Source organism: Triturus cristatus, chromosome 5_2, assembly GCF_964204655.1.
Source record: "Triturus cristatus chromosome 5_2, aTriCri1.1, whole genome shotgun sequence".
Taxonomy (NCBI): domain Eukaryota; kingdom Metazoa; phylum Chordata; class Amphibia; order Caudata; family Salamandridae; genus Triturus; species Triturus cristatus.
In genome coordinates this window covers 394,786,432-394,808,891 of record NC_140588.1, presented here as the reverse complement: position 1 = coordinate 394,808,891, position 22,460 = coordinate 394,786,432, and the positions used below count along the sequence as shown (strand labels likewise).

The 22,460-nt window shown below is 47.4% G+C and overlaps 1 protein-coding gene across 1 annotated transcript in view; it reads right to left on the bottom strand.

The window, feature by feature from the left end:
- The window catches only part of ABCA13 (ATP binding cassette subfamily A member 13), a 2,655,493-nt gene that overhangs the window by 1,526,737 nt on the left and 1,106,296 nt on the right, over window positions 1-22,460 (bottom strand). Inside the window, exon 31 of the mRNA XM_085606362.1 lies at window positions 19,940-20,077. Within this exon, the coding sequence (XP_085462488.1) occupies window positions 19,940-20,077 (138 nt within the window). The remainder of the gene's footprint in view (window positions 1-19,939; window positions 20,078-22,460) is intronic.

The window sequence follows — 22,460 nt, the reverse complement described above, 5'->3', positions numbered from 1 at the left end:
GGCAGAGTGGGCTAAAGAACGGTGATGGATCAAACCCAGATCTGTTGACTAGTGTGAGTGTTTGATTGGTTCTGATGCTCCGTCCATCACCACCCCCTTTTGAACCTCTTTGTTTAGGGTTGTGGCTGCTATGTTACACGGCACAGCCAGGGGAATAGCTGTCAACAGTGCAGCAGATGTACTGGTGGCCCGCGGCCCAGGACTATGAAGGGTCCACTGCACCCTAAATACAGCTGCTTTTTACTACCAGACCAGGGCACGGGAGCCTATTTGCCTTCTTGATTTAGGGCAGTGGTGTAACACAGGCTCCTGCAGCCCCCGTGGTGCGGGGGGGAAAAGGTCTGAGTGGCCCCCTTAGCACAGTACTCTGGCCAGGGATCTCCTGATTAAGTCAAGGGACCCCTTCACGTGACTTGCAGGGGGGCCCCCTCACGTTTCGTTACACCAGTGATTTAGGGCCGACAGCACCTTTATTAAACACCCATGCCAGCCTGGGCCCAGCCTCCGTTGTGGCTGATCAATTCTCTCCTTCCGGTCGTCAATTATGGGGAGACTTTCAGTACCCGAGGTCTCAGGTGCAAAGGAGTTCACCGCAGCAACCGACAGAAAGAGACGTTGGAACTGTTGAGTGCCCTCCTGGAGGTTCGTTATAAATTACGAGATTCAATTTGAGGCTTTTAAAGGAAACAGTAAGGCTAAACCAGCTATGTAAGAGAAGAGCAACAACATATGTCACAATAGTAAAAACAACAAACAGAGAAGCTTCTGCATTGAAAGATGAATCAATTTAAGGATGAAACCATAAGACGAGGTGTTACTATCAACAGTAAACTGATCTATTCTGTAAAATCGCTACCATATTTGAAGGTGATCATTTAAAAGAAAGGTGATAAATGAGTAGAAATTAATCTTCTCCACTGCCACCTAGACGTGAACCCCCATCTTCCACAAGATTTACAGCATTTTTGGAGGAAAGTGTCCAAGTAGGAACCAATAAAACCAACCAATAAGTAGCATTTGCATTATTATTTTAGCTTGAAAATAAATAATAATTTACGGGATATTAGGATTCCAAAAATTGAGCTATTATTGACATTTTGTCAATCTGGAATGTTAAGATGATCTCCCATCCTCTTAAGCAACACTCTAACCACAAGCTGCACCTTAGGATTTCATTGAATTTGCCCATAACCTCTCATTTATTCTTAGCTTTACCCCTTCCCAATGGCTTTTCCCCCTTAGAACAGTTAGCTGCACACAAGTAAACTAATGATCTAATTGACAACCTGTACACACCCCCTCCTGATGTGACTCTGTCTGCTTGTTCCTTTCCACATCACTTGCCACTTTACCCCACTGCCTCCCCCCCAATCTTCCACATTCTGCACCCAGCTCTCCAGACACAATCCTCTAATCTATAAACTTTCCCACTAAGTTCCTTCACACTTTAATATTGCCATCACCACTGCAAAGCCAAGCAGAAAGGAAAAAAAAGCAACCCTCCGATTCAGATCGATCGTAAAGCTGTCCTTCGAAGCATTAATAATCAAGCTAACAGGCTAACTACTGATCAACCAGCAATTTTTCCCACAACAATGTGGATTTGCTTGCAGCTACCATCTCCAGAGCTGTAGACACATGTGTACCATTGTGGAGGGACAGCAGCTTTACCTACAAACAATGATTCACAGAAACCATGAGCAAAATCAAAAGAGAGTGCTGAGAAATGTGCTGTTACTTACTGGTAATCGTCATTACCCTGATTATGGTCTTCCTCGTCCCAGTTCGTACATTAGTGAGGCAATCCCGCCTCCGGACAGGCCTCTGAAATGCTGGGCTGTTTTAGTTTTTAGTGTATAAACCCCTTACACTATCTGCCATGCCTGCTAGTAACAAGACCAGACACAACAACAGCGGTAGGGAGGAAGGGAACAGGACTGGGATGAGGAGGACCTTAATCCTGGTAATGAAGATTACCGATAAGTAAAGACACATTACCCCCTCATAGGACTTCCACGTCCCAGTCCTTACTTTAGTGAGGAAAGCACAAGCCAAAACACAAAGATAAAGAATGACACCAAAGATACATGCTGAACATAATGTTTAATCAAAACAAGCTTTAAGACATAGCTGCGTTCATAACGCCAACAGCAAAATTGTCCACAGAAGAATGCAACACATCAAGACGATAATGCTTGATAAAAATATGATGAAATTGCTAGGTAGCCACCCTACAAATCTCAGAGATAGAGACACCTGCCACCTCAGCCCAGGAAGCAGACACAGACCGAGTGGAGCGTCCGTGAACATGAGTTGGAGGAGCCAGCCCATAGACTTACAAGACTGGCAAACTGCCAAGCACACCCACCCGCTGATGGTGGCCATAGACACCTTCTTCACCTTAGCCACTCCCTCACAGGACGCTAACAGAGCAGGGGAAAGACGAAAGCCTTCGGTAAGCTGCAGATAAATCTGAAGGGCCCTCGGAACATCCAATACAGAAGGAACCAGATGTATATCTCCCCCTGGAAAATGAGGAAGGATACCCTCCTGCTGTAAATGGAATTTAGAGAAGACTTTAGGTAGAAAGGCCGGATTCAGCTGGAAAACCACCCTGTCTGGTAGAAACTGCAAATAGGGAAAAGATATAAGCAAGGGCCCCAATTCACCCATTCTAAGAGATGAAGTAATGGCCAACAGGGATGCCAACTAAGCAAACAACCACAACAAATGTTTCTCCAGCAAAGGCTCAAAAGGGGACAATTGACGACCCTCAGGACAGTTGGCAGATCCCAAAAGGGTACAATTACTAGAGTGACCAGGCGATGAAGCAGAAAACTCTGCAGCAGCTGAACCGCCAAGGGAGCTGCACCATCCAGCGCAACGCCTGAACCCCTACAGGCAGCGATAACCGTCCATTGAGCAGCCAAAGTAGAGGGGGAAAGATTCTTTTAAAAACAATCCCTGAGAAACTCAATAGTTTTTTTGGGCTCCCCAGCAACAGGATCCACCCATTGAGAGGCACACCACCTGACAAAAGAGCCCCAATGCTTATTGTAAGAATATGCAGCACCACCAAGGAAGAAAAACCCCAAAACTCCAACGTTCAAGAGCCAGTCCATCAGTTCCAGCTGACGGAGATGAGGCAATGAAAGAAGGGGTAATTGAAGTGGGGACGGGATCACTGGAAGCCAGACATCCTGCCCTTCGACAACCAAAGCAACAGTGGGAAGCCAAGGTTGGGTCGACAAAAAGTAGCAATCAGGAGAACAGACACCCTCTTCACCTGAATCTTCTGCAGCACCCTTGGAAGGAGAGGAATTAGTGGGAAAGCATACAGAAGGCCAGAGGGTCAAGGGATCAAAAGGGCATCCACCACCCATGCCTGTGGACTCACCATTTCGGAACAAAAGGAGGGAATTGTGAGGAGATACAAAGAGGTAGTTCTGTGACTCTCTGAACCAGAGATGATTGTCCTTGAAAAGGGGTGCTGACAGATGGTACAAAACTGAAGAAGGCAGGTGGCAGATCAGGTTGTTCAGCTGACCCTCAATGTAAACAGCTCTCAAGGCCCTGAGGTGTGCCTCTGCCCAGGAACAAATCATGGAAGCCAGATGATTCAGAGAGGCGCACCTCATCCAACCTTGGCGATTCAAGTAACAGCGAGCCACTTGGCTGTGGGTGCGAACCAACAGTTTTGCCCCCTGCAGCTGAACCTGAAAGAACTGCATTGCCTGACAAATGGCTGCCAACTCCCAATAATTCAAGGAGCAGGCACTGTCCTCCTGAGACCACTGACCGTTGGCCTCCTAGGACCCTAACGTGGCCCCCTAAGCCCATAGACTGGCATCGGATGTTAGCAACAGAGGAGGAGGAAACTGGAAACTGATCCCTTTCTCCAGGTTCGGAGTGTGGAGCAACCAACCCAATTCCTGTATCACAACAGGAGTGAGAGGATCCAGAGAATCATAATCTGCACCGAAGGGGCCCCAGTTAGATAACAGATGATTCACCAGAGGCTTCAGGTGCAGGCGAGCCCAGGGAACCACAGCCGTGGTAGCAGCCATCAACCCCTGGACCCTTAACCAAGTACAAGCCAAGACTGACTGCTGAGTCAAGAGATCCAACAGAAGATGTGCAGTGTAGCAATGCGAGCAGGAGAGAGAAAAATCACCCCTACTTAAGTGTCGAAAAGACCACCGATAAACTGCAGCCTCTGAGCAGGGATCAGATGAGATTTCACCAAATTCCATTTGAAGCCCAAGTGACGGAACATGTCCATAGTCACTTCCACTGCCAGCAGTGCCTTTGGAAGAGAGGAAGTAGAAATCAAACAATCATCAATATAGGGAAACACAGAGATACCTCAAAACTGCAAAACCCCCACATCCAAAGCTAATACATTGGTAAAAGTCCAGGGAGCGGTGGAGAGTCTGAAAGGAAACACATTAAACTGGTAATGAGCCCTGTGCACAGCAAACCTCAGAAACCGCTGGCTTTCTTGATGAGCAGGCACATGAAAATATGCACCCTCCAAATCAAGGATTGCCAAAAAGTCGCCACAGGCACAGACTCCTCATCCCCCATGATTGCAAGAGTCACATCCCCCATGATTGTAAGAGTCAATCAGGAAGAGAACAGGAACAACTTCTTATTTGTAACTGTCTCCTAGCAACCAAGTCTCAACCCTGGCAGCTAAAAGACAGCCTTGCTGCCTCTCCTGCATCCACATACAATGTAGACATAGCCACGCGGACCAGGTGCTGCTAGAATATCCCCTGCACCCAAACTGCCTGCCCGCGATGACCCAGAATGCTCCCTGCCCCAGGCAAGCACATGCGCAGGGAGCGCGGTTACGAGCAGAGCAAGTACACAACCTTCCAAAATATACACTACGAATAGCATGATCCACAGAGGGCACAAATATAACAACAAACAGAGCGAGTATGTGAAATGGCAATCTTTTTGGGAAAAACAGAAATTGTAGTCACATAGACTGCTTCCAGCAGCACATCGCATTTCAACAGCCTATCTAAGGACAGGAAAACAAGCAGATATGGCAAAGGGTTGAGGAAATTCGATTTTCGATCTCGCTCGTATTTGGCCACCATTTTGTTGATCACTGCCATTTTTGTGTTGCCCTCACTCAGGCAGCACAATAAACAAAGTTTTTCTGCTGATCTCACTGCAACGTGTCAAAATAACCTCCTGCCTCTGTTTACGAGACTGATGTCAGGGACTGGCTGAGTCCACTAATCCCCGTCTGGTCCGACTGATCCCTGTCTCAACTGTCTGTTGGTTCGCACCATTCTTTCCTGACTTTATCTTATCATCTGGCCTTCGCTATTCTCTACTTGTATTCTCTCATTTCACAACTGTCCTCCAAGGCATACAAATGTGTCCTGCCACCTGCAAATACACTATCATTTATTGACTTGTGGGGAGGGGTGACACACACAGTTGGAGGAGAGGTTTTGGGTTACTTGGTATCTTGTTTTCAAACTCTTCTCATTGGTTATGTCTTGTTTTCAAACTTTTCTCATTGGTTACTTGGTATCTTGTTTTCAAACTCTTCTCATTGGTTATGTCTTGTTTTCAAGCTTTTCTCATTGGTTAACCATGTATGTATTGGGAGTGTTCTTTGTTAATCTTATACTATCTATGTGCTATAAAAGATTGTGCGCCACGGAGTGAAGTGGCAGTCTCCTAAGAACATACCGAGTGTACTTCTGGGACACTGTACTTAGCTGCAGCTAATAAACCTGATCTTCTACTCCCAACAGAGTGTCCTGTGTCTCTGTTCAACAAAGCAGGTGAACTCAGAAGATTAAGGCGTACCCTGCACAGCCAAGCTCATAAGGCCTAGGTTCTTCAATTTGTGCCCTCTGTGAGGCGGCTTCAGAGGTAGCGGTTTTGCCTGAAGGTCGTGAGGAGCCCCACAAGAAAATTCTGGAGGAATCGCAAACCACGTCAAGCGACCCCTGTATGTCGAAGTGGTCCGAAGGTCTTTTTCAGCGCGGTTTCTCCTTCCTGACGGCTGCTGATGACTGCTGCCCTGACTGCCACCTTGCTTTGCCCCTTTTTGGTGATGTATGGTAATGCGAGACGTTAGACGGGCCTCTGTAGGCATAAGAAGACACTTAGTTAAGTATTGGTGGTGGGTAGCTCCCACTATTTTGTTTTGTCTTTGGGTCTTTGATTCGGCTATTGCAAAAGCCGAAGCCGAGGGGTGAGTACATTTGTGCTGTGTTAATTGATTTAACCCCTTGATGTTTGTGAACAGTCCAGTGAAATAATGATGCCTGGTCTGAGTAAGTTTAGGAAGTTTTGTTGTTTTGATTGTGATAGGGATTCCCGGCTGGAGGACTCTTGTCCAATTCCTTCGTTTGGAACTCCCACTTATGAGCTTTATTCTAAACATGGTGTTGGCCCCATTGCCTTTAATGAGGCATGGATCCGATACACAAAGAACCATGGTGTTTTGCAGTGGCCACAGAATGGTAGCTTTGATCCTGACATATTAGATAATTTGGAAGCAATTTTGTTTAAAAGAAAAGCCTGGCCGGCAATGTTTGACTCTTTCCGCCTCTGGCGTAAGGAAGCCAAACAGAGAGAAATTAAGCAGGCAAAATGAGATAAGAAAGTACAAGGTATAACGATTATACAGGCTGCCCAGCAGTTTAAAGATAATGAGATTGATCATGAAATGGAAATTTCAGAGAGACAGCATCGTATGGCGATAGATAAATGCTACCCGGTGTTGCCTACTTCCCCTCCTGATAAAAGTAAGGAACTGGAGGAAGACCCTTTGATGTCTCACCTATTGAGATTGCCTCCTCCCTATGCACAAGGTGCTAATGCACCCCCATTATTACAACCAGTTCAGCCATTAGTTGCACCTCCGCCTGCTCCGGTTCTTCCGCATTTGCCCCTTCAAGTATTGCCACCCCCACTTCCTTTGCCACCGGTTGCTTTACCTCCATCTCTTGAACCACAATCTCCTTTGCCTTCGGCTCCTCTTATAACTGCCAGTTCTTCTCCTATTAGTTCGCCCTATACCTTGTCCCCTGTCCTTATGTCCAATTCTCCTACTGTCCGTAAACGGATCACAGATACTGTCTCTGGGTTTCTGTCTCCTTTCTTTGAGACTCTTAATATGTCTCCGGCTTTTTCTCGAAGACAGTCTCGTAGTCAGCTTCCAGTCTTCGATGAACGGGTGGTATTGGACTCTCTCGCTCGCAAATGGATCGAGAAGGGTCCCCAGTATAGTGTGAATGATATCATGGCCACCTTTCATCAGTGGGAAGCGCCCACGCAGAGATATGTTTTTAATGTTATGTGTGACACTCTTGTTAAAGGATGGGAGGATATGGATTTGGGTTCAGTTCCTCAGGGTCTGTTGGATGTTCAGGCTAATTTCGATAAGGGACTCATTGTGGGTCCTAAGGTTGAGGACGCCGTAAAGACACTTGTCACTTTTAGATCCCTATTTTCCTCGCAGACTTTCCTTGATTCCGATCCTGCTGTTAGGCTGACATTGAAACATTATCCAATGAGAGAGGTTCCTCCAGTGTGGAGCGAAGCGGTTGCAGCAGCAGGTGCTAATCCAGCTGTTCCCGCGCATTTCCAGCGTATATGGGTACATGTCCCCTGGAAAAGATCTGAAGTTTTGGCTCTTAAACAGTCTCTACCGGATCCCCGTAAAAACCCTGCTGGTTATTATAAAGAGTTGTCCCAGACTGTTGATGCCTGCATTATGAATTTAGCCGATATTGATATGTTGATGGGGAATGTAGTCCCACAAGCATTATGGGCTCGAATTCGGAGAGAGGATCACGCCCAAGCATGAGGTGGTGATTGGAATGCTATAATTGCCGCAGATAGAGCCCAAGTGCGTGGTGCTAAACCTGATGCTTTGATTTCAGAACTACCTGGTAGGATTATTACTTTAATGAAAACGATGATGCCCGCCTTGCGAGTTAATTGGGATAAACTAACTGCGTGTAAACAGAAGAAAGATGAGAGTGTCTCTGATTTCTTCACTCGTTTTGAGGAGACGTTTATTGATCACAGTGGTCAGGATATGACTACGGAGGGTGGACAGCGATTATTTGTAGATAAATTTGTATTTAATTTGCTTCCCGAGCTGTCACATAATTTGAAAGACTCTGAAAGTTCATGGGCTGTTTCTTCCTCTGCTCAGATATTGGCTACTGTTCAATATTATGAGAACAGGGATAAAGAGGAGAAAGATAAGCAAGAGAAAAAGACTAAAGAATTAAAAACGAAGGTTCTTCTGCAACAGGCTTATCCTCCTCGTCTTACTCAGCGCCAGTTTCAACAGCCTCCACAGTTTCAGAGGGTGTATCAAAAGCCTGAGCCTTTTATTCCGCGACCTTTATTAGGTCCTAACCAATGTGCCTATTGTAGAGAGGAGGGTAATTTTAAGAATAGTTGCCCGGTTTTATTACAGCGTAGTGGAGGACTATCTGCTCCACGAGGTCGAGGTATTTATCAGTTAGCGCCCAGGGGTAGAGGTCGAGGTGTGTTGACCCAAGAACAGCGTTCCCTTCCCCCTCCAAATTCTATGAACTACTTTGATCAACAAAATACTCAGTCTACACAGTATTACAATGATGATTATCATGTTGAAGGTGAAAATGAAAGCCTTCACGCTAACTAGGACAGCCATAGACAAAGTGAGGGAGCTGTATCGATTCCAGTAGATCAGAGTGGACCTTATGTTAATGTCACTACAATGGGTGCTTCAGTGCCATTTCTTTTAGATACTGGTGCGATGAGAAGTTCTATCATTCACTCTAAACTCCCTGGGGCACCTTTGTCTGGCTCAACGAATGTATCAGTAGGATTTTCTGGCGCCACAGTTCGTAATCCGGTCTCTAGCCCTCTGCCTATTTCAATTGGCCCTTATGATTTGGAAGCTCCTCTTCTTATAACAACTGGTTGCGGCGAGAATCTGTTGGGTTTGGATCTATTGAAAAGATTGCATGCAACGATATATTGTTCTCCTTCTGGTGTACATCTTACTTTGGGGCAGAAATTGACTTCTCCAATGTATTTGTCTAAAGATCAATTCTCACCTGAATTGCTCTCTCTTCCTGCAACGCTTTGGGCTACGGGTCCAAATGATGTTGGTTGTCTTGAGATCCCGCCTTATGTTGTTACTCTCAAGCCCAATGTTAAATTGCCACGCATTCCTCAATACAGAATTTCCAATGAAGGTGAAAGAGCGCTTTTGGATATCATTTTTGATTTGGTTCAGAAGGGTGTGATTGAGGAAACGAGAGGAAATTTATGTAAAAGTCCTATTCTTCCTGTTCTTAAACGCACTGAACCTTCTCAGCCTCCTGTTTATCATTTTGTGATTGATCTTCGGGTGGTTAATAAAATTGTTGTACCACAGTTTCCTGTTATCCCAGATATTACTGCCCTGTTAACTATGATACCTGCCTCAGCGGCTTGGATTTCTGTCATTGATCTGAAAAATGCTTTCTTCAGCATTCCCATTGCCGAAGAGAGTAGGGATATTTTTGGTTTCTCTCTAGGAGGCCGAAGTTTCCGGTTCAAGCGCGCACCCCAAGGCTATTGTGAAAGCCCCTCCATTTATAGTCAAGCTCTGAAATGTCAGCTTGATGCTTTCCCTTTGCCCCCAGGTGCTACTCTTATTCAATATATGGATGATTTGTTAATTGCTGCTGATTCAGAGGGTGTCTGCAGGAATGTGACTGTTGCATTGTTACGTCACTTGTCTGATCTTAATCATAAGGTTTCGCCTTCTAAACTACAATATGTCCGTCGAGAGGTTACCTATTTGGGTCATCTCTTATCAAAGGAGGGAAGGCGATTAACCCCAGACCGACTTCAAGCAATTGCGCAAATGTCTGTGCCATCCACACAAAGAGAGGTGCGTGCCTTTCTGGGCATTACCTCTTATTGTAGGCAATAGATTCCAAATTTTTCTTTGTTGGCCAAACCTTTTTTAGCACTCACTTTGAAAGACACACCCCAACCCCTTCCTTGGACTGACGAATGTCAGAAGAGTTTTACTGATTTACGTGCTGCTCTGTGTTCTGCTCCTGTGTTGGATACTCCGGATTACAGTAAGCCCTTCACGCTCTATGTCCATGAAAGAGAGGGTTGTGCGTTGTCAGTCTTAACACAACGATTTGGAGATAAACAGCGGCCATGTGCCTAATTTTCAGCTACATTAGACCCAGTAGCCAAGGCATTGCCTAGTTGTCTTATAGCTACAGCAGCAGCAGCGATTTCTATTCGTCAGTCTGCTGGAGTGGTGCTAGATAATACTCTCATTGTTATGGTACCACATGCAGTGGATACTTTGCTAAATAGGACAAAAACACAGCATCTTACAAGTGCTCGCTTGTCTGGATATGAGCTGACGCTCTTGGCTAGTCATGTGCACATCAAACGATGTAACACTTTAAATCCAGCCACTTTGTTACCTCTTCCGGAAGGGAAAGGTATTCAAGAACAACATGATTGTTTTCTCCGTACTGAGGAGGAGACAAAAGGTAGAATTGATTTGAAAGATACGCCGCTAGTGGATCCAGATGGGATCCTATGGGTGGATAGGTCTTGTTTCAAACTCCCGAATGGTGAGACAACTTCAGCTTATGCTGTTACCACCTTGCATACAATTGTGGAGACAGCACACATCAGACATAATTCAGCTCAGGCGGCCGAACTGATAGCTTTGACCAGAGCGTGTGTGTTATCTAAAGGAAAGAGAGTGAATGTGTATATCGACAGCCAGTATGCATTCGGTGTGGCGCATAGCTTCGGACGTTTGTGGAAAGAAAGAGGATTCCTTACCTCCCACGGTACTAAAATACAGCATGGTCAATAAGTAACTGATCTTCTTGAGTCACTTGCTTTGCCTACCCAGATAGCAATTGTGAAATGTAGTGCGCATAAGAAGATTACTGATGATGTTGGTCGTGGAAATGCTACAAGTCGCATGTATGTTGCGGGCCCTGTGAATTGGGTCAGGGAAAGAGGGATGTGTGAGGACACAATAGAAAGTGTGAGATCGATTCAGGGAAATGCTACAGAGAAAGAGTTGAGAAAGTGGAAAGAGAGTACAGGAATGTTAGACGGAACAGGATGTTGGATAGAATTGTCAGAACACCAGCGTTGGCTGTTACCAGACGCCTATGTACTGCCTGTAGTTACTATGGCGCATTGTCCAGCCCACATCAGTGCGAAAGGAATATGTAAACTTCTGGCTCCAGTGTGGTTGAATCAAGGGATTCCAAAATGTGCAGATAATGTGGTGAAGCATTGTATCATTTGCTTGATGTACAATCCGGGAAAAGGAACCCCAACTCCGGCAGGTCATTTTGCTCCCCCGACATATCCTTTTGAGGTGTTGCAAATCGACTATATTCACATGGAGCGATGCAACAATCTCAAATATGTTCTGGTGGTGGTATGTGCCTTTTCCAGATGGATAGAGGCTTACCCTCTGAAAGACAACACTGCTTTGTCCACTGCCAACGTTCTTCTGAAAGAGTTCTTTCCTAGGTTTGGTTTGCCGTGCATTGTCTGGAGTGACAATGGAAGCGAATTTGTGGGCCAAGCCATGCAAAAGGTGTGTGCAGGTTTTGGTATAAAACAGAAATTCCATGCGGCAAACCATCCACAGTCAGCGGGTTTGGTAGAATGTTATAATGGCACTCTCAAACTTAAACTTGCAAAGATACAAGCCAGCACAGGTCTTGCCTGGCCTGATGCTTTACCTTTGGCCGCTCAGCCCTCCACAGGGCTTGGTCGCCCCACTCACTGCTGCCGCTCCTGCCTGCCTTTGCCGCCTCCTGCCAGCAGATTCCTTCGCTCGCTGCCCGCTGCTCCTGGGAATTTCCCGCTGCTCCTGGGAATTTCCCGCTGCCCGCTGCTTCTTGGAATTTCCCGCCGCTGCCTCCCTGCGGCCCTGCCCCCCTGTGATTCCATTCGCCGCCCCGCTCCCGCCACCCAGCTGCTCCTCCCTCCCGGCTCCTTACTTATGACGCCCCCAGAGCGACCGCGCAGCGGACGCGCGCAGCGGGAGCGCCGATTGAGTGCCGAAGGTGCGCCAAAGGTAAGCCTGTCCGCGCCTGGACCGCGCCCAGCGCCAGACCCCCTGGTCCTCGCTCTCGCCAGCACACCCTGCACATCTACGACGGCAAAACCCTCCACGCACTCAACGCTGGCCGAAACACCGCCTGCTACCGAGCCACCCCGAGACGCACCCACGGACCCTTCACCTGCCTGACCTGCCGCTTCACCGGCCTCCGACCCAACACCGCACCTGCTAAACCGAGCCCCAGCAACAAACACCTGATGTGCATCCTGCTCAACACCCGCTCCGTTCACAGGCATGCCGTCGAACTCTGGAACCTCCTCGACTCGACAGCACCAGACATCGCCTTCCTGACGGAAACCTGGATGAACGCCTCCTCAGCGCCCGACGTCGCCATCGCCGTCCCAGAAGGCTACAAAATCACCAGGAAGGACCGCGTCAACCAGACAGGAGGAGGCATCGCCATCATCCACAAGAACACCATCCGCATCACGAACAACTCCGATGACACCTTCACCTCCGCCGAACACCACCACTTCCAGATACACACCGACCCCAAGACCACGCTCAGAGGCACCCTTGTCTACAGACCACCGGGACCACGCACACAGTTCAGCGAAGACATCACAGACTTCGTCAGCCCGCACGTCATCAATTCCACCGACTACATCCTCCTGGGGGACCTCAAATTCCACCTGGAGGACAACAAGGACCGCAACACCACTGCTCTGCTGGACAGCCTGGCCAACCTCGGACTCAAGCAACTGGTAACCACCCCCACCCACTACGCCGGCCACACGCTTGACCCAGTCTTCTCATCCAGCAAATACGTCACCTTCAGCCACTCCACCAATCTCCAGTGGACTGACCACAGCTGCGTCCACTTCAGCTTCAGTAAAACGACGACCCACCACCACCCTCAACAAGCCCCCCGCAGGAGCTGGAACAAGATCACCGGCGACCAGCTCACCACCTTCCTCAGCCAGAACCCCCCCACCAGCTCAGCGGACCCCAACGAAGCCGCCAACAACCTCACACAGTGGATCACCAACTGCGCAGACGCCCTTGCACCACTGAAGAAGAACCCCCCCAGCAGACGCGGCAGCAAGAAAGACTCCTGGTTCACCGACGAGCTCATCACCTCCAAGAAGAACTGCCGCTCCCTGGAGAACACCTGGCACACCAACCAGACCACAGACAACATGACGGCCCTCAAACACGCCACCCGCAAACACCACCAACTGATCCGCGCCACAAAGAAGACAGCCTTCAAGGAACGACTGGACAACAACACACACAACAGCAAGGAACTCTTCAGCATCGTCAAAGAGCTCTCCAACCCCGACGCCGGAAACAATGACATCACTCCCTCACAAGATCTCTGCGACTCCCTCGCAGCCTTCTTCCACGACAAGATCGCCAACATTCACAACAGCTTCGGCCCACCAACCACGAACCCCACCACCGAACCGATGCCCCCCACCGCCACCCTCCGCACCTGGACCCCAGTCAGCACCGAAGACACAACACGCACAATGAACACCATCCACTCCGGATCCCCTATGGACCCCTGCCCACACCACATCTTCAACACGGCCGACCACATCATCGCACCCCACCTCCGCGACATCATCAATGCCTCCTTCAACATCGCCACCTTCCCGGAGTGCTGGAAACACGCCGAGATCAGTGCCCTGCTGAAGAAACCAACTGCAGACCCCTCCGACCTCAAGAACTACCGCCCCATCTCGCTCCTCCCGTTTCCTGCCAAAGTCATCGAGATGACCGTCAACAGACAGCTAGCCGCCTTCCTCGAGACCAACGGATCCCTCGACCACTCGCAATCCGGCTTCCGAGCCAACCACAGCACGGAGACCGCCCTCATCGCAGCCACAGACGACATCAGATCCCTAATGGACAACGGGGAAACTGCGGCCCTCATCCTCCTGGACCTCTCCGCAGCGTTCGACACTGTCTGCCACCGCACCCTGGTACTGCGCCTGAACAACACCGGCATCCAGGAGAAGGCCCTGGAGTGGATCACCTCATTCCTCGCTGGAAGAACCCAGAGAGTCCGCCTCCCCCCGTTCCGGTCAGCAGCCACCGAAGTCATCTGCGGCGTTCCACAAGGGTCATCGCTCAGCCCCACCCTCTTCAACGTCTACATGAGCCCCCTCGCAACCATCGCACGTCAACACAACCTCAAGATCATCACCTACACCGACGACACCCAGCTGATCCTCTCCCTCACCAGCGACCCGGATGCCGCCAGAGCCAGCCTACACGAAGGGATGAAAGACGTCGCTGAATGGATGAAGAACAGCCGCCTGAAACTGAACTCAGACAAGACGGAGGTCCTCATCCTGGGATCATCACCCTCTGCCTGGGGCGACTCCTGGTGGCCCCCCGCCCTGGTAGCCACCCCCAAGCCAACGGACCACGCATGCAACCTAGGCTTCATCCTGGACTCCTCCCTCTCGATGACCAGACAAGTCAACGCCGTCTCGTCTTCATGCTTCAACACCCTGCGCATGCTTCGAAAGATCTTCTGGTGGATCCCCACCGAGACCAGGAAGACGGTCACCCAGGCCCTCGTCACCAGTCGGCTGGACTACGGGAACGCCCTCTATGCTGGCACCGCCGCCAAACTCCAGAAGAAACTCCAACGGATCCAGAACGCCTCAGCACGACTCATCCTGGACATCCCGCGACACAGCCACATCTCCGGACACCTGAGAGACCTGCACTGGCTCCCCGTCAACAAAAGAATCACGTTCCGACTCCTCACCCACGCACACAAGGCCCTCCACGACCTGGGCCCCAAGTTCCTCAACAGCCGCCTGACCTTCCACAAGCCCACCCGCCAGCTCGCTCCGCCAGCCTCGCTCTCGCCACCGTCCCCCGCATCCGCAGAGCCACCACCGGAGGAAGATCCTTCTCCTACCTGGCAGCCAAGACATGGAACTCCCTCCCCATCCACCTCCAGACAACGCAAGACATCTCGCCTTCAGGAAGCAACTCAAGACCTGGCTGTTCGAGCAGTAGCGTTCCCCCCCCCCAGCGCCTTGAGACCCTCCGGGTGAGCAGTGCGCTATACAAATGCCTATGATTGATTGATTGATTGGCTCTCCTGTCCACTAGAACAGCTGTGCATTCTCGTTTGGGACTCAGCCCATACGAGGTTGTTTTCAGGCGCCCAGCTAATGTATGGGGAGTCCCTCGCCCTAGAAAGTACTCTGACATACAGTATCCAATGCTGATTGACTATTTACATGACCTCACCACTAAATTGCGTGTTCTTCACCAACAGGTTCAAAACACTTTGCCAGAGGCCTCCACAGATCCAGGTCATTCTATCCAACCCGGGGACTGGGTCTGTGTGAAGAATTTTCAGAGGACAAAGAATTTGGAACCTCGTTGGAGGGCGCCTCGACAAGTGCTCCTAACTACACGTACAGCAGTGAAAGTCGAAGGGAAAAAGAACTGGATTCACGGCGTGCACTGCAAGAAAGTACCTTTGCCCTTGCCTTTTGATCAGTGGGTCCGTAAGGGTATAGATGATTCTGAAGGCAAAAAGGTCCCCCGATTCATACCTTTTAGTGATGCACGCCTGAATGGAACTCGGTCGGAGAAAGAAGATGACGACATTCTACAAGAAGCTGTACCGTCTCATCTCCGCTTGAACACTACAGAGCCACGGACACTGTTTCAAGATCAAACTACACCAAATAAAACTAGGTACAATTTAAGACCTAGACTGATTAAAGACACCTAAGATTCCCATCTCTTCTGTTACATTTATCATCTGTCCAGGTTGCAAGGTCACGGTAGGAGTCTTGGTTTGTGACCTGTATAGTGGCTAGGCCCACAGGACTGTGTCATAGGACGGCTAATAATCACAGCCAAGTGAGTGAGGAAGATTGCTGTGAGCAACCCTTTTAGAGGATGGATGTTAAATTAGAAAAGAAAGATAAGAAGAAAGAGATGAGACAAAAATATTGTAAAATATTGTACAGTCGATGTGGCGTAACATTGTGTGTTTTTATATTTTTGTGTATCTTATTGGCTTGTGTAGGTTGGGTTATTCATGCTATGCAGCAAAAAGTTGTCCCTAATTCTATCTCCTTGCCTCTTCATTCTACTATCTCCCCACATCAATTATATACACTTCCCCAACATGATCTAATCAGGAGAACAGAATAGTTTAATAATTAATTTATCCAATTGTTGCACTAACACCAATTGGTAGTCAACACAACCGACTGTTGGGTGTGTGGACTTATGCCTCATACCACAGATAAAGGAATGCCATATTTAGTCCTTCCATTTTCTTATAAAGGTTCCGCTTGGGCCTATTTTGTAATGTTTTCAAACGCATATCAGACGTCCTGTTAGTTCATATATTAGCGGTCCAGATTTTAGTCATAGTTCTCTAATAAAGGGAATGGGAGCTATGGCTAAAATTGTGGAGAATAATAAGATTCCTGTTGATGAGAGACGAACATATGCTGATTGGAACGTGACTCGTTACGTTACTAGCCTTAGTGATAAAGTTAAACAAGGAAAATCTCCACCAATTTGGACTGTGCCTCATCAAGGTAATTTCTGTTTGCAAATAAATGGCCAGACTACCAACACTGAACAAGGAAAGAGCTTTTGTTCCCATACATACATTTACACGTCTCAGAATTCACCACCATTAGTGCCATCCCAGGGCACATATTTTATCTGCCACGATAAAGCTTACACATGGCTACCAACGGATTTTTCAGGAACATGCTATATAGCATTCCTTCTCCTACATAGACTGCTCCTTCAGGTCATCATAGAAACAGATATGGCAGAGGGATTGTTGATTCCAAAGACACGGCAGGACAAGAGGGAAGTGATTTCCTCAAAGGATTTCTTCCTTTTTGGGGCCCAATGGCCAACAGCAGAAACATGAGACAGCTGGTTCGTGTTGTTGAGACTACCATAGATGTCACTGTGGGAGCCTTGAGTAATCTCACAGCTGAAATTCAGGCGGATCGTCTCATGACTTTGCAGAACCGGATTGCACTAGATGTTATTCTTGCAGATCGTGGTGGAGTCTATAAATTGATCGGATCTAGCTGTTGTATTTATATACCTGATGATGCCCCTACGGTATACCAAGCCATCTCCAAATTACATATGATCTCCGAATCGATTCATCAAGACGAAGGAGATTGGTCTTTATTGGGATGGTTTTGGGGATTACTGTCTAAATGGGGATGGAAGGCACTAACCTTCCTTGGAGTGATTTTGGCCTTTCCTGTTGTCTCTGTATGCAGTGTGGCCCCGCCATCTGCGGTCTTTGTGCCACTCTGTGTGTCCCAAGACCTGAGTCACAGAAAACAGAGAACATTAAAATGATGTTACAGCAACAGTTTGACGACCTCATGGCTATTGACATTGACTCAGATTAACGTGAGTCTGTGTATTTTGCCTGAGTTATGGCAAAAGGAGGGTCTGAGGAAATTCAATTTTCGATCTCGCTCGTATTTAGCCACCATTTTGTTGATCACTGCCATTTTTGTGTTGCCCTCACTCAGGCAGCACAATAAACGAAGTTTTTCTGCTGATCTCACTGCAACGTGTCAAAATAACCTCCTGCCTCTGTTTACGAGACTGATGTCAGGGACTGGCTGAGTCCACTAATCCCCGTCTGGTCCGACGGATCCCTGTCTCAACTGTCTGTTGGTTTGCACCATTCTTTCCTGACTTTATCTTATCTTCTGGCCTTCGCTATTCTCTACTTGTATTCTCTCATTTCACAACTGTCCTCCAAGGCATACAAATGTATCCTGTCACCTGCAAATACACTATCATTGATTGACTTGTGGGGAGGGGTGACACACACAGTTGGAGGAGAGGCTTTGGGTTACTTGGTATCTTGTTTTCAAACTCTTCTCATTGGTTATGTCTTGTTTTCAAACTTTTCTCATTGGTTAACCATGTATGTATTGGGAGTGTTCTTTGTTAATCTTAAACTATCTATGTGCTATAAAAGATTGTGCGCCACGGAGTGAAGTGGCAGTCTCCTAAGAACATACCGAGTGTACTTCTGGGACAACTGTACTTAGCTGCAGCTAATAAACCTGATCTTCTACGCCCAACAGAGTGGCCTGTGCCTCTGTTCAACAAAGCAGGTGAACTCAGAAGATTAAGGCGTACCCTGCGCCGCCAGGCTCATAAGGCCTAGGTTCTTCAGGGTGGGAGGGTTTTATGTATTAAAAAAAACAGACTAGTATTTCAGAGGCTTGTCGGGAGGCGGGATCACCTCACTAATATAAGGAATGGGATGAGGAGGTCCTTTCAGGGGGTCATGACCTGACTCAAATCCCTCAACCAACAAGCAAAATGAGCCCACCAACATTTGAGCATCCTATACCACAAACCAATCTTCAGTTATAAAAGCAATGGTCTTGCAAAGTCCAATTAATCATATACAGTTCATGCATACTCATCAAAATGGTGCAAAACACTCCAAATTTCCACTTAATCGCAGCAATAATCGATCCCTGAGCACAGGCACACTGCAATTCACTAGATGCCTGTTTTATTGAAAAACACAGACAATTAGGTCATCTGCAGCCCTCAGCAAACACTTAGACTCATTTGCATCTACACATCTGAGACAGACATTCATTAGCAGCTTCTTTTCCATTGAATATACAATATAGTATACCTCCCTACTGGGATCGACTTGTGATCACTGTCCCACAGTCATTGCAGGCACACTTGAAGAGATCCAAGTCAATCTCAATCTGTATCGTTCAGTAGCTCCTTTCACATAGATGGGGTTCTCACAGTATTGAACACTTGCATACTACTTCACTCCTCACAAAATACCTATGCTCGACCCAACTGATTCAAACAACTAAAGATTATTCACAGAAATTATACACAACTGCAGCATTCTTGACAAAGTGTTCACATTCAGGAAAACAAACAATTCCTAGGCTGTCATCAATCGAGCTTCAAAATCAAAACAACACCTTTCAATGTCTTGGACGACCTGCTGTTCACATCAGGCCAAGCATCACTCTGCGTGCGGATTGTCATCAATCAATCAATCAATCATAGCATTTGTAAAGTGCGCTACTTACCTGTGCGGGTCTCAAGGCGCTGGGGGGTGGGGAGTACTGCTACTGCTTGAAAAGCCAAGTCTTGAGGAGTCTCCTGAAGGTCAGCAGGTCTTGGGTCTGCCGTAGGTGGATGGGGATGGTGTTCCAGGTCTTGGCCGCGAGGTGGGAGAACGATCTGCTGCCAGAGGTCACTCTTCGGATGCGGGGTACTGTGGCGAGGGCGAGGTTGGCGTAGCGGAGCTGGCGGGTGGGGGTGTAGAAGCTGAGTCATCTGTTGGGGTACGCCGGTCCGGTGTTGTGGAGTGCCTTGTGTGCGTCGGTAAGGAGCTTGAAGGTTATCCTCTTGTTGACGGGGAGCCAGTGCAGGTTTCTCAAGTGGGGTATGATGTAGCTATGGTAAGGGATGTCGAGGATCAGGCGTACAGAGGCATCCTGGATGTGTTGAAGCCGTTTCAGGAGTTTGGCCGAGGCTCCTGCATAGAGGGCGTTCGGCCAAACTCATGAATGATGTTGCCTTTGTTATAGTGAAGAATATAATACTCAGATTCTGCTTCCAGTCTGTTGATACAGCCAAAGGCACTTTGTACTAAGCACTTTTACCACACTAGAAAAATAGGCTGAACAGTTGAGAGCAAGGTCCATTTTATATCTCCATGACTGGGCTTCAAAATAGTAATTAACACTCAATAATCAACTTTCTTTGCAATTTTACAGTACCTTGATCACATACCTTTTTGGCTCAGGTTTTCATTGAAAAACGCCATATTTGAGTTAAGGTAATGCTTCCTTCTGTTCTCTGCTCCACACAACTGTTTCCAGTAGGAGAGTGTGAATGGGAAATACCAAGGTTTTGCCGTCCCAAATGTTCCTGTGTAGCAGAAGGTAAAATGAATTATTAAAAGTGTTATAAATTGATAATGATTCATGATTTTTTAGTATCAACACAAGCTTCTTTTTTATTTATATTTTTGTTTGTTTTTGACACAACATTCCTCTCATAGATACAGAAATACCATACCTCCTTCTATTGTGGCCATGTGCAACCACTTAATACCAGATTCCGTACCATAGCCAGCGATGCGGTACCCTTTTAACCATAGTTTGTTTAATCACTGGGTACGCCTCTACCTCATCCCACTCCCGATTGTCCGGGAAGGGGGTGTCTCAATCCATCGCCCTCCATCCTCGACATTTTGCCCATATTTTGTTGAATTTCCTAGGACACCCTCTCCCTCTATACATAGCCAGTCCACCTGCATGCACCAATCCACGGTTTCTTTTCATTTGTGTACACTTGGTGGGACAATCGCCTCTCCCCCTCATGCTTTAACAACATCTCTCCTCGCCACCATTGTCACCACATTGCATAGTAGACTGTCACCTCTCTCCAGATTCCCTACATCACCAGTCGGGACAATGTGCTGGAACACTGTCACAAGACACTGTTCCACCTGTTCGGGCAACTCCAATTCCTATTCCCTGCATCCCCTTAGCCATTTATAGTTTGTGATTTTATCAATGGTGTGCAGTCTGGTTCATGTGAAATGGGTCTGTAACAGAACCAGCTGGAAACCAGCCCTGATTGCCACTTCCCTGGGGCACCTGCATGCCTCAGCCCACTCTGTATCCTTGATCACTCCTAGGTTTTACGCCCACCGTCCCCAAAGCAAATCTAGTGGCTGCTGTCAGTATGTAACCAGTGTTTTGTAGATTATTGATTATTGAAATTGCGTGTCTCAGCAACTGAGCTGCCAGCACCCTATATTCCAAAAGTGTCTCATCTTCCAGATAATTTAGTATTCCCGCATGCCTCTTCAGGATCTGTCTTAGTTGTTTATATATCAAGAATTGTCCCTCAGCAAATTCATACCTAGTCCGTAGCTCCTCAAAGGGGAGCAAAGCACCACCCTCCCAAACATCCCTACAGCTTGAAATTGCCCAGCAGGGACCACTGCCATTGCATCTCAAGTGTCTACAGCTCTGATAGTAAGTTTGTTTACCACAGCGGTATTCCTAATGTCACATTGCCCTCCCATCCGATTTTCTTTGCCACCTTTTTACAGGTTTTAAAATAAGTGTTCTCTGCCTTTGCACATAGTCTCTTAATTTCCATGAATAACGGCAATGTAGATAGCCTCTAGGACCCATTGCACCTCTGTTTGGCTTTAGGGCAGGCTCTTGCTGTGGGGCGAATGCCGAATTCATTAACTCTCAAGAGTTGTGTGGCCCAGTAATAATATAGTAGATTTAGCAGCACAATTCCTACATCGTGCCGGCATCTCCTAAGAGTCTGTAACACGATTCTAGGATCCCCCTCATCCCAGAGCAGCAGTCTTGTTGCACCGTCTACCACCCCGAAAACCCCATTGGCACCCCATAGGTCATGTTCTGTTACATACATAAAAACCAGGCCGGCAGGATTGTAGTACATGGCTCTCTCTGCAGGGTCACCCTCAAACTTTTTGTCTTTACCCTCCACCTTTTTTTTCTGATCTCACTTTTGTTGGCCTTAGAACTCTGCACTTTACCACATCTAACCAGTGCTAAAGTGCTTGTACTCTCTCCTGTAAACACTGTAGAATTGGCTTACAACCCATTACATATTTAATTTATTTATAAGACCCTAGTAAAGAGGACTACATGTGCCCAGGACCTGTAAATTAAAAGCTACTAGAGGGCCTGCAGTACTAACTGTGCCACCCACTTAAGTAGCCCTCTAAACATGTCTCAGGCCTGCCATTGCAGCCTGTGTGATCAGTTTTAAACTGCCATTTTGTCCTGGCAAAATAAACCTTTTGCCCGGCCAAAACCTTTGTTTTAGTACATGTGAGTCACCCATAGGGCAGGCCTTAAACAGACCACACATCAGGGTGTAATGTATTTAAAAAGTAGGCTATGTACATTTAAGGTTTACATGACCTAATAGGGAAAAACTTACATTTGTTTCTCACTATTGCAAGGCCTTCCTCTCCCATAGGATAGCACTGGAGTTACCTATTACAATGAATAAGCTCTAACCTCTAAATGAGAACTGGTAAACAGTTCATGTTTGGTGTCATTAGAATTGTAGTGAAGCATCCTCTTTATGGTAATGTCGAATTTCTATTTACAATTTAGGGAATTACAATTTTACAAAGTTGCCATTTTCCTACCTTAACCATTTAGTGCCAGCAGCCTGTCTCACATGACTGGGTGTAGTTGAGCTTTGTGTATTCCTCCTACACAGCCTCAAACAAGATGTGCCTGGATGG